Here is a 16,987-nt window from a genome sequence, read left to right on the forward strand (position 1 = left end):
GAAATTATGTTTGATTTTAACATTTGATTTTGGAATGGATGGGGTTTCTCGAATGAAAACCACATTCATTGTTTTACATTCACTGAATTATGTTCGAAACATTTTTTCCATCATCCTCCTTCAATTTGACCCATTAACTACAATAATGAAGGTCTAACTTCTGAAGATACATTATATCAAATGCAATTCTAACCTTGTATATCCAGTCTAAGGGCAGGTTCACACCATTTTGCGGACCAGATCTGGTCTGGAAAATGGTGTGAACCTGCCCGCAGTTTCAGTGCATTCCAGACCAGACAAAATGAGACATGTAGTATTTTTCTGGTCTGGTCTGGAACAGATTGCGCTGGTGTGAACAGAGGCCAGAAATAGCATAGGGTCCGGAAACAATCTGGTCTGATCTGGAGTTGATCTGGATGTGGTGTGAATGGGCCCTAAGGGATGATCTGCCATGAACACACTGCAATGTTGTGCATAATTTTCTCCATATGTCTTTTCTGATAGATCTCATAGCAACTGTATTAATCACACCCTTATTTATTACTCTATTTATTACAAGTTACACTGTTCACAGGAACCTTGCCAACAGTCTTGATCTTCCTAATCTGGAATAATTCTATTACAAAGGTTTACCTGGAATTCTATCTTCCATATCATAAATCAGAATTAGGCAGCTGAAACTACAAAAGCCTTTGGGAGTCATGCTTGTGGCTGCCAAAGTCTTGCAATGCCTCATGGGACTTGCAGTTTAACCACAGTTGGAGTGCCTAGGTTGCCTACCCCTGACATTAATAATACATTAAAAGTTAAATTAGGTATTTGATTTACAAGTCAGTGTACAGTGTCAAAGCCTGGGACATAGCACCTGCATGGGAAGTGGTTTTCATGGAGCAATACTCAGTGGATGTTGCTAATAAAAGAAATGTAAAGTCTTTATAATTATTGTTTAGCTATACAGGTAAAAAGGTCTTATTGATGTAAAAAAAAAAAAAACCCAATTTATTTTAATGTTTGAAAAATGTGTTTCTTGTATGGTTTGTCATTTTATATGTATATAGCAGCCATCATTTCCTAATATGTAACAAATTCAAACTTGTTACGTATTAAGAAGATAAAGAACCCAGGTTCCGCTTCCTGCATTGCAGTTCTAAAAAGTGTTTGAGCTTTACTGATCCTTCTGCTATCTAGTGATTACTAGAGAGCTGTGACGTGAGAGGGAGCAATAGATACAACAGCCTCTATGGATAGGTATTGTTAGATGGGATGGTGGGAAAAAAAACTTTGATATACTGTAAAACCCATCTCTGAGCGACGCTCTCTCCCATCCCACCCATTCACCAGTTATTGAAAAAAAAGAATACTTTCTGAGGCCATTTTATACCCATCTAACGAGTGCTGTGTGCGTCAGTGGCTGTGAGCAAGCACACACAGGTCTCTCCTTTGCAACTTACTAGGAAAAGGAGACACCGTAAATGTGAGAGGAGGGCGGCAGTATACAACCTGTAACAAATAAATGAAATGGGGCAATTTAAAACAAAAAAGCTCATCAAGCCAGAATGGATCTACTGTGCTGAATAAAAAAAAAAAAAGTAAGTAAGTAAAAATATACTGTGTACATTACAATATGGCAGCTCTGGCAAATTTAGGAAAAAAACGCAGTGAAAGGTGGAATTCCACTTTATGGAAGTATAGGAATGAAGAAGTGACAAAAGTGAAATACAAAATGTCACCAGAATAAAAAGATTCAATAACAAGGATTATTATGTTAAATAGGGAAGAACAAATTGGAGCACGCCTAGGTCATTGCAATGTTACCTTGTCTTACATATGAGCTGTTTTGTGCAAACAAGACATAGCCTAGAACAGGTTAAATGTACACACGTCTGTACACGTGACCTGCGGGTTTAATAGAGCGGCACAATAAACACGGACTTTTCAGAATGACTTTGTGGGTTAGGAGTGTCATGATCTTTATAAATCTTATACAGTATATTCATGAAAGCCAGTAATATGTAGTCAATTGTGCCAAGATATGTTTACATTAAAGTGCAGCAGAAGCCTAATCTTGTTTTGGATAGAGTGGAGAGGGATTAAGACCCCTGTCAGCTTTTTATTGCTGTCTGTATCTCTGTTAGGGAGATTCACCCTCTCTACTTGTCCTGATGACCATTCTCACAGAAAGTGAAATAAAATCCAAAATGATGGGTTGTCATCATAACAGGAATAGATGAAAAATCTTCCAGTGTGGACACTAGTTCTTGTGACCCTGCTGACCACAAGGTCTCCCTCGCTTTGGAAGGATTCCTTTTCACTTCCTGTTGTGGTTTTATAGACCGGAAGTGAAGGGAAAAAAAGCTGACAGAGGTTATAACCTAAATCTAAAACTAAAAACAAAGTTTTGGCTTCAGTTTAGCAACAACACTTTGAGAAGCACACATGGATACTAAGCATGTTTACAAAAGCTTCATGGTGCAGAACAAAATTTACTTTAACCCCTTAAAGTGATGCTAAACTCAAAATGTTTTAAAGTTATTTCAAATGCTGATTACATCACTTACAATGGATGCTTCTCCTTGATGTTTAAAAGTTTTAGCTTCCCGCAGAATCAGCTGGTCCCCTGAGTACTGGCCATAATGTCCTGTTTTAGGGTGGCTTCTTACCCTTGCAGGGTTCTATGGAGCCACCTTTCTGTGTGCTATTAAGCTGTGTGTGTGTCCACAAACACACAGCCACAGGAAGGCAAAACACTCCCCTCCACTCTGCTCCCCTCTCCTCCCTCCTTCCTACTCCCTGCTCCTTGCTAATAGATGGAGAGCTGCTGGAGATTGTTCTGTCCCTTGTGATCTTTTACTGGACAGGAATTTCAGGGAAGCCCAACTAAGAGAGAGGGAGCCAGCAGTTCTGCAACATGATGACTGTAAGTGCTTTGGAAAAAAATGTAAAGAAATACTTTGCTGAGCAATATATATATTTATTTGATCTGAATTCATTACTAAAAAATATTTGAGAGTTTAATATTGCTTTAATGCCTGTAGGCAGTAGACCTACGGCCAAACCTTAGCCATGAGATGCACACTCCTGTGTGTGCTTCTGGTTTCATAGCTTTTTCTGACTGAGTCCCCAGATCAAGAGGAGCTCCCAATTACAGAACCCTTGACTGGCCAGTTCTTATAGTTCTTATATGCGACAATTTCACTGTATGTCGCTAGTGTTGCTAAAAATGTATAACAAATGCTTATGGTAGAGAAAATGGAGGAAAATAGGATTTTTTTCCAGGTTGGAGTAAATTGTGTTGTATGTATATGTATTGTGTCACATGTGTGAGACAATTCTGCAAATAAAATCCTCATGGAACCTATCTAAGGAAGCTGGGTACATGTGACTTCATGAACCGCAACACAAGCAGGTCAGATCATCGGTGGGGATTTTTTTTTCCTGAGGAATTCTTTACATTTGTCTTAAAGATCCTATGAGACTGATGTTTAATACGTTTCCATTACTTTCCCAACTTCACTAAATAGTTTTCTTGCCTGTAAAACGCCGCCATGTGGTAGGAGAGATGCTTGTGCCAGTTCTGTCAGAGTAGCGACAGATTCATGTACACCTTACCGACAGGTACAATCTGTGAATCTGTTGCAAGTTCTGCCATTTTTTGCAATACCGCAAGAAAAATTTCTAAAGAGTATCTTTGACACTCTTCACGAATTTCAGGGTAATCTGCTCAGGCATTAAAACGTAGCACTAAAAGGAGGTGTCAAGTCCCAGCATATACTCTCCTGTTATAAAATCAGGATTGTAACATACTAGAGTTGTTTTTGATAATGCAATCAAAGCTTGAAAAATCCCTTTTATGTAGTGAGTGCTGCCTTCCGTCTGCCCATCACTTTCAAGAACTTCCTGTATTCCCAGTGTGCTTTGCATCTCTTTCCCTGCTGCTTGGTGTGATGCAATCTTGTTTTCTTGAGGCCGCATATCCCATAATGCATTGCTTCCAGCAAGCAATGATAATGTTACATTGTTCATATGTTGATTTCAGAATTGAGTATTCACAGGGCTGAGTGAAATTGTGGCAGTGCATTGAAGAAGTACACCCTATGGACATCTCCAATAAATAAGTTTACAAACTTCTAGATTCATATGGTTATAAGTAGGGATGCACCGATACCGGTATTTTGGTACCGAGTACGAGTACTGATAATTTTTTTTCGGTACTCGCCGATACCATGAGATGACGAAGGGGTGGGATAGAACTTATGGAAATTCAATATAGAAACACAGACTTATTTTTCATTTTTGACCATAGATACCCTTCAATGTCAGCTTTTTTCTGAACTGTCAAGCTCTCAAATGTTTGGTGTCATGACTGATCACACAAGCAGCACCATGACAACTGCAGATCTACATAGAGACTCTAAGGAAAGAGTTGAATAACTGGTCCAACTGGCTCAAAATGTGGTCTAACTGACTACATCACAATTGCCTCCTGGTAACTTAAGGACACCTATGTACATTTTCTAAATGCTTGTTGTGGAATAACGTAATGCCAGAAGATAACAATCTCTATAGGTTGAACTTGATGGACATGTGTCTTTTTTCATCCTGACTAACAATGTAACAATCAATTTGTTTCCTTAGGAAACTGAGGGTGCTCTATGACACTCTGTAAGAATTCCAGGATGTGTGAGTGTGTGCTTAACAAGCCGTAGATAAACTGCAAGGTTTCAACAGAGCTCGTGTCTCTTCTGACTTAAAGAGCCACCCAGATAGCAAGCAATTGGGCTGTAAGTTTGAAAATGACTTGCTAAACTATTGCAGACTTGCCAAGCTTCACAATTTTGTTGCACAATTACAGCAAGTCTGCATTGCAAGTCTCCAGATCAATGCGCTTTGCAAAAGTGCTGTACACTTGCAGAGCTCTTGCTTAGACCTGCAGGACTCTTGCTGTAGACCTGCCAAGCAAATTTACTACAAATTCAAAAAGTGTCAACTAGAACTTGTGCTGCAAGTGTTCTGCAAGTCTACAACTTGCCAGGAATGTGTGCAGCAAGTTAACAAGACTTACAATTTAACCCTGCCACAAGTTTGTGTCAAGTTATCTGGGCAGTAGGCATCAGCCACACAGGGCATGTTGCCCCATACAATGTGAAGGGTTTACTGTTGATGTGCCCAGAGCTGCAGGAAGAAGCATGTGGACAGTTCATATAAGTCTATGGAGCACCCTCACACGCTGCTTTCCACAGCTCCGTGTTTTGACAGCTGCACACAAATGATGCACAGATCTGGATCTATTATGTCCGCATCCGAGTCATCTGTGTGAAGCTGTCAAAACTCAAAGCTGCAGCAGGCACTGTGCAAAGGCACACAGCTCCTGCAATTACATAGAGTTAAATGAGCTGATAAATTTGCCTGCAGCTCCGGCCGCATCAAAAAAACGTCCCTTCACAATGTACGGAGCAACATGACCTGTGTGAATTAGTTTTTCTTTTATCATCATTATTATTATTTCTTTTTTTACTATTTCCGGGCAGCAATATGTACACATACGGCGGCCCGCATAAGTGGTTAAACGTAGAACACGGCTGTCATTTTAAACAGCTGGTGATGGCTGTTGAGGTACAAGCGATCCAGTGTCTATACAGTCGCCAGATCGTTTGTACAGATCGCCGGCATGTGCTCTCCCACCCCCCTCCGCTGCCAACGGTATCCCCATACTCCGCTGTCGCTCAGCGGAGGGTCTGCCCGCAATGATCGGAGAGTGATTCAGCGGTTTCTAGCCACTGATCTCTCGTCCGATCACTGGAAGCAGAAGGGAGGTCTATCACTTCCGGTGTCGCTGTTTACATTCTCTGGCTCTTAGAGCCAGAAGGAGAAGCTGGGGAAGCAGATCTCTGCTTTCTCAGTTTCTTTGGGGTCCCTAGGTGACATTAGGGTTCTGAAAGACCTCTGATGTCTCCATGGAGAGGATACATAGGGGGATTCTTAGCCCTCTATGGAATAGCAATAAGGTTACTGTAAAAAAAATTTAAAAAAATAAAGTAACATATAAGAACATTTTTAAAAATGCAAAAATAATTTTACAAGTCCCCCGCTCCCCTCGTGCATGCACATACATACACAAACACGCGTTGTTGTGCCAACGTGCAAACACAACAATTGCGCTACACATGTTACATATTGCAGCTAACGTCAGGGTGAGAGCAATCATTTTAGGGCCATCAATCACTGTTAGCACTAAACTGATGAGCGGTAAAAGCTTTTAAAGTGTTCTAGTCATATACTTTACAAATCCTGACTTCCCTTTGTAAAAGTAGAGCTTGTATTGCACCCTCTCTCCTATTGGCTTTCCAATTTGTCAGTGAGACTATTTATCAGTCCAAGCTCACTCCTGTGATGGACTACAATCTCACGTTTAGTTTACTAATTTGTATTGAGATTGTAGTCCATCACGGGAGTGTGCTTGGAGTGGTGACTACTTTACAACACACACAGGGACCATGGGGAACAAAAGTAGTCACCCTCCAGAAGGAAGGACAGTGTCAGCACCAATTCAGAGATGATTTGAGGATCTACAGCAGAGCGATGCACAAATAAGATACATTTCTGTCAATAGTTTAGTATCACTTTAATAATAAGTATGTAGCTTAATGTCTGTGCCAAGTCAGTAAACAGAGAACTGCTTTCTGTTGAATACTGGAATGTGCTCAATCCTTGCACTTTGCACATCTCTACAAAATATGCCAGCTGCTGAATCAACATGGCAGCCTACCAGCTAGGTGGATGTTAGGGATAGCCATGTGTCCCTTCCAGTCCTTTTTGTTAATAGGGTGCTTGAATGCATTTTTAAGGTTTGCCTCCTGATTTTAGTGTCACTTTAATTATTATATTGTCATATATTGGGTGGCCACTATGAACAGGACCTCCATATATCATAGTCTCCATATTGTCTTGAAGCAGTGGCCACTGTCTAAGTGAACTGTATTATAGTAAAGCTCTTTCATTGCACATGATAAATAACCGTTTTATAGGGCACTGATAAGAATATGAACCTGCCACCAATACAACCTGGAGCAAGCACCTTCTGTTGTTGTCAGCTGACATGCTCCATCCTTGTTTGTCCTTTTCCTTTGGTAACGAAAGGATAAAACACATACAACACAGGAAGTGTAGCCTTGTTATTTTCATTATTGCAGTCTGTGTACACGCTTTTTTATACACAGAAAGCAACATTTTAAAGTAAATAAGTCAAGAACCGGACTATGCATTGTGGGTTATTTTATGTTGGGAAGAGATCTAGGTGGGCCACAGCAGCAGAGGACAAGTAGAGGCCTTACTTTCCATTCTCAGTAAAATATCTGCCTGTCTATGGCAGTCTACACTGGATCACAGTTGAAGACAAAATGTAAGTTTTATGTATTTTCTTTCACCAGAAAAAAAACATTATATACACTATATTGCCTGTCACATTTCTGGCAGGTTGAAAGGAGATGAAGTACTAGAGACAGAAGCATGGGAATAATTAATGTAGTTCGCTGTAATCACCACAATTTGCTAATGATAGTGATCACATGATCAGAAAGTCCAGAAAGTTCCTCATCTTCTTTCTAGCATGTAAGGCTACAAGCTGCGCTCTCATAGAAGACCCTTAGTGACTGAAAACATAAAATGTTTGTTAATGTAGTAATAGTACCATGTTTGATAGGGACCACCATGACTGGTTAATAAAAATAAAGAACCATAAAGTGTGGTCCTCACTCATCTGATCAGGGCCTAGAGGCACACGAGCTCCTGAGGCTGTGCAATGTATAAATTGGGCATATTTCCCCTCTGCGTACAGCCACCCATAGGAATCAATTACAGGATGCGGCAGTGTATTCCAGTACGTGCATAAATACATGCATGCACACAGATGTAAAACCCTGAAGGCAGACCCATGTACTGCCACATCCTGTAACTGATTTCTATGGACGGATGTACACAGCAGCTGTGGCTCCCAGTGGGGAATATGTCCGATTTTTATGTTGCATGGCCTTAGGCGTGGGTATGATGATTTAAAGGGCACATTAAGTACCAGTTTAGATGACAAGTCCCCAGCCTCCACTCCCTAACCCCCAACCTACAATAAGGTAAAGTGTACCTGGTTGCCTACCTACCTCTTTCTGAAAGTGGAAGCCTTCTGTGGTGTTTACTTCCTTCATTTGGACATCTTTTTGGCTCTACCTGTGCCAGTGCAGTTACTTCCTATAGACTTCACTGGGCTGTACCTCTACCATTTGAATAATGCCCCATTCAATTCTAGATTTCTTAATGGAGGTGCCCATACACCTTACGACCATCGCAAGACTTTTGTCTTGCGATGGTCGTAAGCTTATTAGAAGCTCGTACGATCTGCCCATCTTGGACAGGCAGATCGTACTTGCGATCATCGAAAGCCCGCCCCGCTGAGGGGCGGGCTTCCTATGACCGCAATGCTGAACGGGCAGTGTGCGCGTGAGCACACCGGCCCGTTCTGCAGTTGTCGAACGAGCAGGCTAGAAACCCGCCGACAATCGTACGATTCTCGGCGGGTTTTCTAGCATGCTGGCTCGACAAAAGACGTGTGGCCGTACAGTAAAAACGGTCCCACGCCTTCCATACACCTTGCGATTATCGTGCGATAATCGCAGGGTGTATGGGCCCCTTTAAGGTGCCCAAACACTGTACGATTATCGTACGAGAATCGCGGGAAATCCCGCGATCGTACGATAATCCCAAAGTGTATGGAAGGCGTGCGACCGTTTCTACTGTACGGTCGCACGTCTTCCATCGAACAAGCAGGTTTGAAAACCCACCGAGAATCGTACGATTCTGGGCGGTTTAGTGGCCTGCTTGTTCCACAACTGCCGAACGGGCCGGTGTGCGCACGCTGTATGGGCACCACGGTGTATGGGCACCTTTGGAGAGAAATAAGTGGGGACATGGGTGTGGGGTGTAGTAGTGGGAAGGGGGGGGGGTAGCTTAGAGTACTTTAGGGTACTGGGGGATTTGTATCTAAACCTCACCATATCCTCTAACTATCCCCATCCCAGGGTGCTGACATGGTGTTCATTTACAGCTGCGTGGCCAGGAAGGGGTTACTTATTTGATAAAGATATGGCAATGTAAAATGTTTGGGGTTTTTTTTTCCAGCCTTGGGAAGAGAGGTGAACAAAGTTGAATAAGTAGTAATGAAGAGAGTTAATTAATATGCTGTATTAATAGCATATGTTGGATGGAATTATACAATTCAATTTAATTTTTAGAACACAGGTGTGGCTTGAAAAGTACATACATATTTAATTCTACTTATAGGTGTTTCCCCTGTACTTGCTTGCATGTTAAACATAGGTGATATAATCTCACATTAATCTAATGTATTCTCAGTATACAGCACATAGTTACAGGTGATCTAATTTAATTTATTATACATCTCTTTAGGGCCACCATTAGAAATGATTATATACTCCAGGCCTCAAAATGTCCACTCGCCCCTTGCAATTGGCGAGTGAAAATTGTGGCGAGTGGAATGTCAGCAATGGTACCTCGCCGGCGGGACAAGGGATGGAACAGTACCGCCGCGGCAATCGCTCGCTCGTTTCTGTTTTCTCTTCTCTTTCTCGCCTGCTGCAGCTACAGAGTGGCCGAGCCCGAGAAGAGAGAACAGAAGCGAACGCTTGCCGCGGAGGTAGTGTTCCATCCAGAGCCGGAGCTAGCTCTCTGCGCTCCCTCTCTTTCGTCCCGGCCGCTTCAGCTCCACTCAGATAGGCGGCTCTGATTACACCCGTTATCGCTCCCTCTCTCTCCTTCTGGCTGCTCTGAAGCTGCAGCGGCCGGGAGCAGAGAGAGGGAACGCTGACAGGTGTGATCGTAGCTGCCGGTGATCGTTCAGCGGTGTGATTCAGAGCAGTCTTAAAGAGCCCCCCCCTACCAGTCCACATCTTTTGGACGTTATTAATCTGAGTTGCCCCACTCAGTATGCCCCTCGCTTGCGGCCATATTGAGTGGGGCACTCATATTAATAACGTGCTGGATTAGTCTGACCCAGGGGCGAGAGCTGCCATTGGTGGGAGAGGAAGACTGCCGGCCTCTGCTGCGCGAAAAAGGGAGAGCACCTGAAGCCGGCTGGACGTGCAGGCAACCTCGCTGCTCCCCCACCATCACCAGGAGAAGAAGAGGTCAAAGCAACTGTAAGTCCCTGTACTTTCTTTGTGACCTCTGCACTGCATTACATATTGACCGCTGACCTCCGTAATGTGTACTGACCTCTGTACTGTGCGTTACACCCTGATCTCTGTAATGTGTGTCTCATCCTCACCTCTGCACTGCGCGTCACATTGCTGACTTCTGCACTGCGCATCACATTGCTGACCTCTGCACTACGTCACATTGCTGACCTCTGCACTGTGCGTCACATTGCTGACCTCTGCACTGCGCGTCACATTGCTGACCTCTGCACTGCACGTCACGTTGCTGACCACTGCACTGCACGTCACCTTGCTGACCACTGCACGTCACATTGCTGACCTCTGCACTATGCGTCAAATTGCTGACCTCTGCACTGCGCGTCACATTGCTGACCTCTAATGACAAATTGCCATTCAGTACATGCGTTTTCGGGGTCTCAGAAGTATCCCTTCATCAGGCTCAGAATGAGCCTGATGAAGGGGCACTTCATAGACCCCGAAAGCGCTTGTACTGAACGGCAATTTGTCATTAAAGGACTTTTTGCTGTAAATATTGTGGTGTGCTGGTGACAATTTTTACTACTTCTATATTGCTCACAGTGCCATCCGTGGTCGCTACAAGCACCCACCTGCTTTGCAGGTTTACTACTTTTCCGGTAAGGCTGGTTTCCTATTATATAACATTGCTGACTTCTGTACTGCGCATCACAATGCTGACCTCTGCACTGCGCGTCACATTGCTGACCTCTGCACTGCGCGTCACATTGCTGGCCTCTGCACTGCGCGTCACACAGCTTGTCTCTGTATTCTGTACTGCACCACTGACTTCTGTACTGTGCATTGTTACTGATCTTTATACTCTGCGTCACACCGCTGACCTGGCGGAGTTAAGGCCGGGGCAGGGTAGGGGTTAGGTGGGGCAACTGGTGGCGAGTAACTTTTCAGGCCTGGCTAGTAGCTTAGGACTTGTCATTTTGAGCCCTGGTATACTCTATACATTTTAACCACCCCCATGTCTCCCCATATATTTTAAGCCCCCCTCCTAAGCCTGGTGTATCCTCATATACTGCAGATACTGGGAGCTACCCTATCTGCCTCTTACGCACAGCCCTGCAGTCCTGGTTCACTAACTCAGAGAAGAAGGTTAAAAAAAAGGCCAGTGACCTGACGCATACTGCAGTTCATGGGAAGATCTCATCCCATAATGCATCAATGAATGTGCTTTGAAGTGTCCAATAGGACTTGTTGTAGCACGTACATCCCTCCCTCCACTACCAATCGATCGTGGAGGGAGGCAGAGGTATGAGTGTAGGAAGGGAAGGTGGAGAGATTTATACTGACATTGCACTGTTCTCTTGCGCTCTACTGGAATGATGCTCCACTAGGTCCACCCACCTGCTTGGCATAGGCCCCAGGCTGACCCAACTAGGACAGAGCCCAGTATGGGAATATTGTCTGTACCCCTTTATTAGCGGCCTTACATATCCTCAATATGACTACTGCACACAAGGCTAGGGAGACTTCCGGCCCTGCACCTAGGAAACTTATGAATGGTACAATTGCAATCAATAAAAACTCCAGTGAGTCACTTCCATAATCTTTGAAGTCAGCTAGGCTGTGCAAAGTTGTAAATCCCAGTAAGAAAAGCATTCCCTTTCACTGCCCTGCATACATGACATTCACCCAAACGTCATTTCTCTTTGGAGAGTTTAATGTGCATGGCACTCTCTGAAAGTAATAATAACACAGTGATGTAAAGTGTGCCATCCACAATAAACAGTCATATTACAGCAGTCATTCTGCTGGTACGTAAGTGACACTAAACTCAGGAGTTCAACCTTAAAAATACATTTAAGTACCTAAACTATTATCAAAAATGTATCTTATTTGTGTATCACTCAGCTTTAGATCATCTCTGAATTGATGCTGACACTTTCCTTCCTTCTGGAGGGTGGCTACTTTTGTTCCCCATGGTCCCTGTGTGTGTTGTAAAGTTGTCACCGCTCCAAACTCACTCCTGTGATGGACTACAATCTCATGTTTAGTTTACTAATTTGTATTGAGATTGTAGTTCATCATGGGATTGAGCTTGGAGCGGTGGCTACTTTACAACACACCAGGGACGTGTGGTTAGGGGAGGCAGGTGAGGCAGAGCCTCACCTAGAATTATGGAGGAAAAAGCTATCAGCTTCATGTCTGAAGTTGACAGCTTTTTCTCCATTCAGATTGGCATCTAACAGGTTACACAGCAGGGAAATCCTGCCTCAGCGGTGAGGAACAAGTGAGGGAAAGGGAGACCCCTCCCTGTCTCCTCCCTTCCTCCTTTATACTAGATTGGGGGCGGGGCTACATCCGGTGGGGCTTCACATGGCAGGAGGTGGAGCTTTGGTCGGCAGGGGGTGGGGCTGGGGAATGCCTTACCCCTAGCCAGAGGTTCCCGCACGTCACTGCAACACACACAGGGACCATGGGGAACAAAAGTAGCCACCCTCCAGAAGGAAGGACAGTGTCAGCACCAATTCAGAGATGATTTGAGGATCTGCAGCAGAGCGATGCACAAATAAGATACCGTTTTGTTAATAGGGTGCTTGAATGCATTTTTAAGGTTTGCCTCCTGATTTTAGTGTCACTTTAATTATTATATTGTCATATATTGGGTGGCCACTATGAACAGGACCTCCATATATCATAGTCTCCATATTGTCTTGAAGCAGTGGCCACTGTCTAAGTGAACTGTATTATAGTAAAGCTCTTTCATTGCACATGATAAATAACCGTTTTATAGGGCACTGATAAGAATATGAACCTGCCACCAATACAACCTGGAGCAAGCACCTTCTGTTGTTGTCAGCTGACATGCTCCATCCTTGTTTGTCCTTTTCCTTTGGATGAAACACATACAACACAGGAAGTGTAACCTTGTTATTGTCATTATTGCAGTCTGTGTACAAGCTTTTTTTATACACAGAAAACAACATTTTAAAGTGGCATAATCACCTTTAATCGATTCATTTCTAAAAGTAACACTAAACTCAGGAATTCGATCTTACAACTGCATTTAAGTACCTCAACTATTAACATAAATGTATCTGATTTGTGCATCACTCAGCTGTACATCATCTCTGAGGTGGTGCCGACACTGTCCTTCCTTCTGAAGGGTGGCTACTTTTGTTCCCCATGGTCCCTGTGTGTGTTGTAAAGTAGTCACCTTAACGGATTGGGGACACTGTTCTGTGTGAAGGTGTTGGACATTTTTTATTTGGGTTGGTGGGGTTATAGGACTTGATCCAATTGTAAACCAATTATGCCAATCCAGCACAAGATATTAAACCCTTTACATTTGTGTAGGAATACATGAGTAGATTCTAACTGCTCAATCATGCTACTATAATCGCTAGTGATTATTCACAAAGAGTAGCAAGGTATCGCTATAGAAATCCTGCACTTTAATGGTAAGGTGGGATTTGACTTGATAAAGGGGTGTTTTCACCCCTGGAATGCTGCCACATTGTGTCGCTGGTGCTTGAAGCGTGAAAAAATACATGAGCTTATTTTGGGGCAGAATCGCACATGTTTGGCCCTATAGACTAAGAAGAAAGCGCCTGAAAAAATGTGCGTAATGCATGTTTTCCACGCAATTTTAAATATAACAAGCATCTCCTCCTAGTAACTAGCTTTACATTGGCTAAAACAAAAATGGTTATACCTGAAACAAATTGAAAGCTGGAAAAAGAAAAAAGCATCAAAATTGCCTGACAGCATGCTGGAGTGTCTTCTGTGATTTTTAATTGCTAGCTGATTAATTGCTAGCTGATTTTTTGAAAGTTATCTGCCAGAGTTTCAGGTATTCCTGGGACTGTCTGTGCCCTGGGGCTCATTAATGCCTTACTTATTGTTTATTGACCTCTCCTTTTAATTAGTGAGCTACGTGTCAGATTAATGTGAAAGGTTCAAATGATGATATGATGGCGTGAACAGACATTTTCTACAGATGTATGCATGCAATCAGTGGAAAATGTCAGTACACCGTGTCTCATTTCAACCATGTACACTGCACCAAGCCCTTGACGTGAATCACCTGTGCAGTATCTAGGTATGATCCTGCTGTGTACACATCATACATTAGCATAGCCATTTCTGTTCTGGGCTGATGACAACATTTCTTTGTGTAATCTGCACCACCCATTGGTCAGCAGTTGTCTCCCCTCCCTGCCTGAGTCACCGCTGAGCTCACCTGTTCTTCCACTATAACCCTCACACTCACCTGTACATACCGGAGACATGACATTGCACAGGCAACAGCGGAAAACATACGTGCTGTGTGTCACCTCATTAACCCCATAACTCCTTCCTACTACTACCAGCCACATGAAATCTGTATCTTTTATTTAACTCCTTCATGCCGACTGCACAGAGTGGGTCTTATACCGTGCTGCAACATATATGTGACATCACAACAGATGCTAAATCCTGCCCCCCCCAGCACTATGATTGAGCTGCCACCACTGGCAGGACATTTCCAATCAAAGTGATAGGCAATCACATTGATCACATAATCAGTTGCCCTCCATGAAGGCAAAAATGCACACAATTGTTTCTGGAACCTACTACAATACATGGTACAAATAAGTGGTACCGCAAATGCACGTCAGGAGTTGGATCATTTATTTTGGGATGTTCTTTGGTAGTGGCTCGTAGTAACGGCATGAAATATACAGCTTCAGTTTAAAAAATAATGTTTTACTATTTTGGGACAGTTTTAAAACAAATCAGGAGATATTCATTTACATTTACCACCAAATGCACAAAATGAAGGTATAAATCACCTGGATATGCCAGGTTAGCCTTTTATAATCAGGATACCTTAACATTTTCACATCATTGTGCCTTCAATGAGAAGGGTGCTTCTGATGTGAAGGGGTGGGCTCCTGATTTTAAAAAGGGGGACTCTAATGTGAAGAGGGGCTCCTAGTGTGAGAGGGGCTCCTAGTGTGAGAGGGGTTCCTAATAAGAAAGGGGGCTCTTGATGTAGAGGGAAACTCTGAGGTGAAGCAGAATGTGAACTCCACATATTTTTTGCGTTTTTGCTTTGGGTTCCGCCCCTAAAAACTATACCTGACCCCTTATCTTAGGGAAAGGTCTGGTAAGGATTTTGAAGGGACCACACATATTTTATATTTACAGTTTTTACAATTTTAGACAATTAAAAGGAGAGGTCAATAAACAATAAGTAAGGCATGAATGAGCCCCAGGGCAAAATTTTGGGACCCAAGTTTTTGGATACTTTTAAAGGGTGACATGACTGCTGAGAAACACTGCACTAGGTAGTTGCAAAGATGCCGGGGGGAATTTATCAAAACTGGAGTAGACAACATCTGGAGCAGTTGTGCATGACAACAAGTCAACTTCTCTCTTCAGTTTGTTCACTTAAGATTTAAAAATGAAATATTGGTTGCCATCGACAACTGCTCCAGATTTTGTCTGCTCCTGTTTAGATCAATTCCCTTCATTGTATATACAATATTACTCACACATGCCAACATTTACAAACTGGCTTCAGGCTTTACAATTTCTTTTACCTTTGTTAATGATGTTACCAACACAAAATGACACACCTGATCACACATCCTCGACTTAAAGAAAATGAAGCCACTCATCTCATCCTCCCAAGTATGAATTCAGTATCGGTGTAGAATAACCTCAAGTTTTAGTTTTATGTTATACACTTCAGGCACATTGCTGACTCTATCTTGGTCAAGTCTCTGTTTGATCTGAACCAGCACAAGGGAAATATTAAAAAGATGGTTGTTTCTTCTGAACGTGATTGGTTATTTAAAGTGAGCACAGGTTTGCTGCTCCTATAAATAAATCTTTCATCTCTCTTTAATGTACTGGCTATATGTAGACATAACACTGTGGAAAGCATGTTCTACTTTAAATACAATCCGATAACTAGTTGAAGACAGGCTGCTTTGTTGGAGATGTAGATGAAATGTACAGCTAGAATAAAAATGTCATTTAATATAAATGTGGGTAATAGATGAAAAGCAATGTCACTAACCTGTGCTGCAGACTGTTCCTGCTGGCAGGGTGATAATGGGTGGTGTTTCTCCCATCCTTCAATCCAGGAATATCTCTCCTGAGTGTCCCTGGAATTCTCCAGGTAGTTGTAGTGTTGTCACCTCCTGTACACTGAACACTACAGACCTGTCCCTTCTTCCCTGCCTTCACTACACTAATATGACTACGTAGGCTACACCCATCCACACTCCATTACTCTATGTGTCACAGCCTCTGTGACAAGCCACTGGCTGCCGTCAAGAAACTATTTCTGCAAGTTCTGACCCATGTACACTCACTTCTCAAAGACCTGCTTTTAGCTGCTTTGTTTTCCTGTACACAATGAGTGTTTATTGGGTATTTAAAGGTGACTGTTTGCTGAGTTATTGCCAAGCGATCTTTAATTCACAAACATGGTTATAGGAAGGCAAGGGTTCAGGCTCAGTAACCGCAATGTACTGTACACATTTTTTTATGTATTGTTTAATTCTACTGTCACATTTTTGGAATTAAAACGTATCATGTGACTTTGTAAGGCTGGTTATAAACTGTTAGGATTTCAGGCAAAATATTCACAGTGTGTGGCCCTGGATTCTCAATAAAAGGTGATTACTCAACTGGTTTTTGTCAAAGGAGCCAGACTGAAACAATGACTGCTGCCAATCAGCTGCTGTCACTGTTTGGAAATTCTGATAGCAGAGGTCATTGGATGTCAGAAAACAAAAGCC

General features: G+C 42.8%; 1 protein-coding gene across 1 annotated transcript in view; it reads right to left on the reverse strand.

Moving 5' to 3' along the window:
* NIPAL1 (NIPA like domain containing 1) overlaps positions 1–16,453 on the reverse strand; it is a 32,428-nt gene extending 15,975 nt beyond the window's left edge. The window contains exon 1 of the mRNA XM_018564957.1: positions 16,261–16,453. Within this exon, the coding sequence (XP_018420459.1) occupies positions 16,261–16,315 (55 nt within the window). The 5' untranslated portion in view covers positions 16,316–16,453. The remainder of the gene's footprint in view (positions 1–16,260) is intronic.
* Between the last annotated feature and the right edge of the window lie 534 nt (positions 16,454–16,987).

The sequence above is a fragment of the Nanorana parkeri genome, unplaced genomic scaffold (assembly GCF_000935625.1).
Source record: "Nanorana parkeri isolate BGI_ZX_2015 unplaced genomic scaffold, ASM93562v1 scaffold800, whole genome shotgun sequence".
Classification (NCBI taxonomy): domain Eukaryota; kingdom Metazoa; phylum Chordata; class Amphibia; order Anura; family Dicroglossidae; genus Nanorana; species Nanorana parkeri.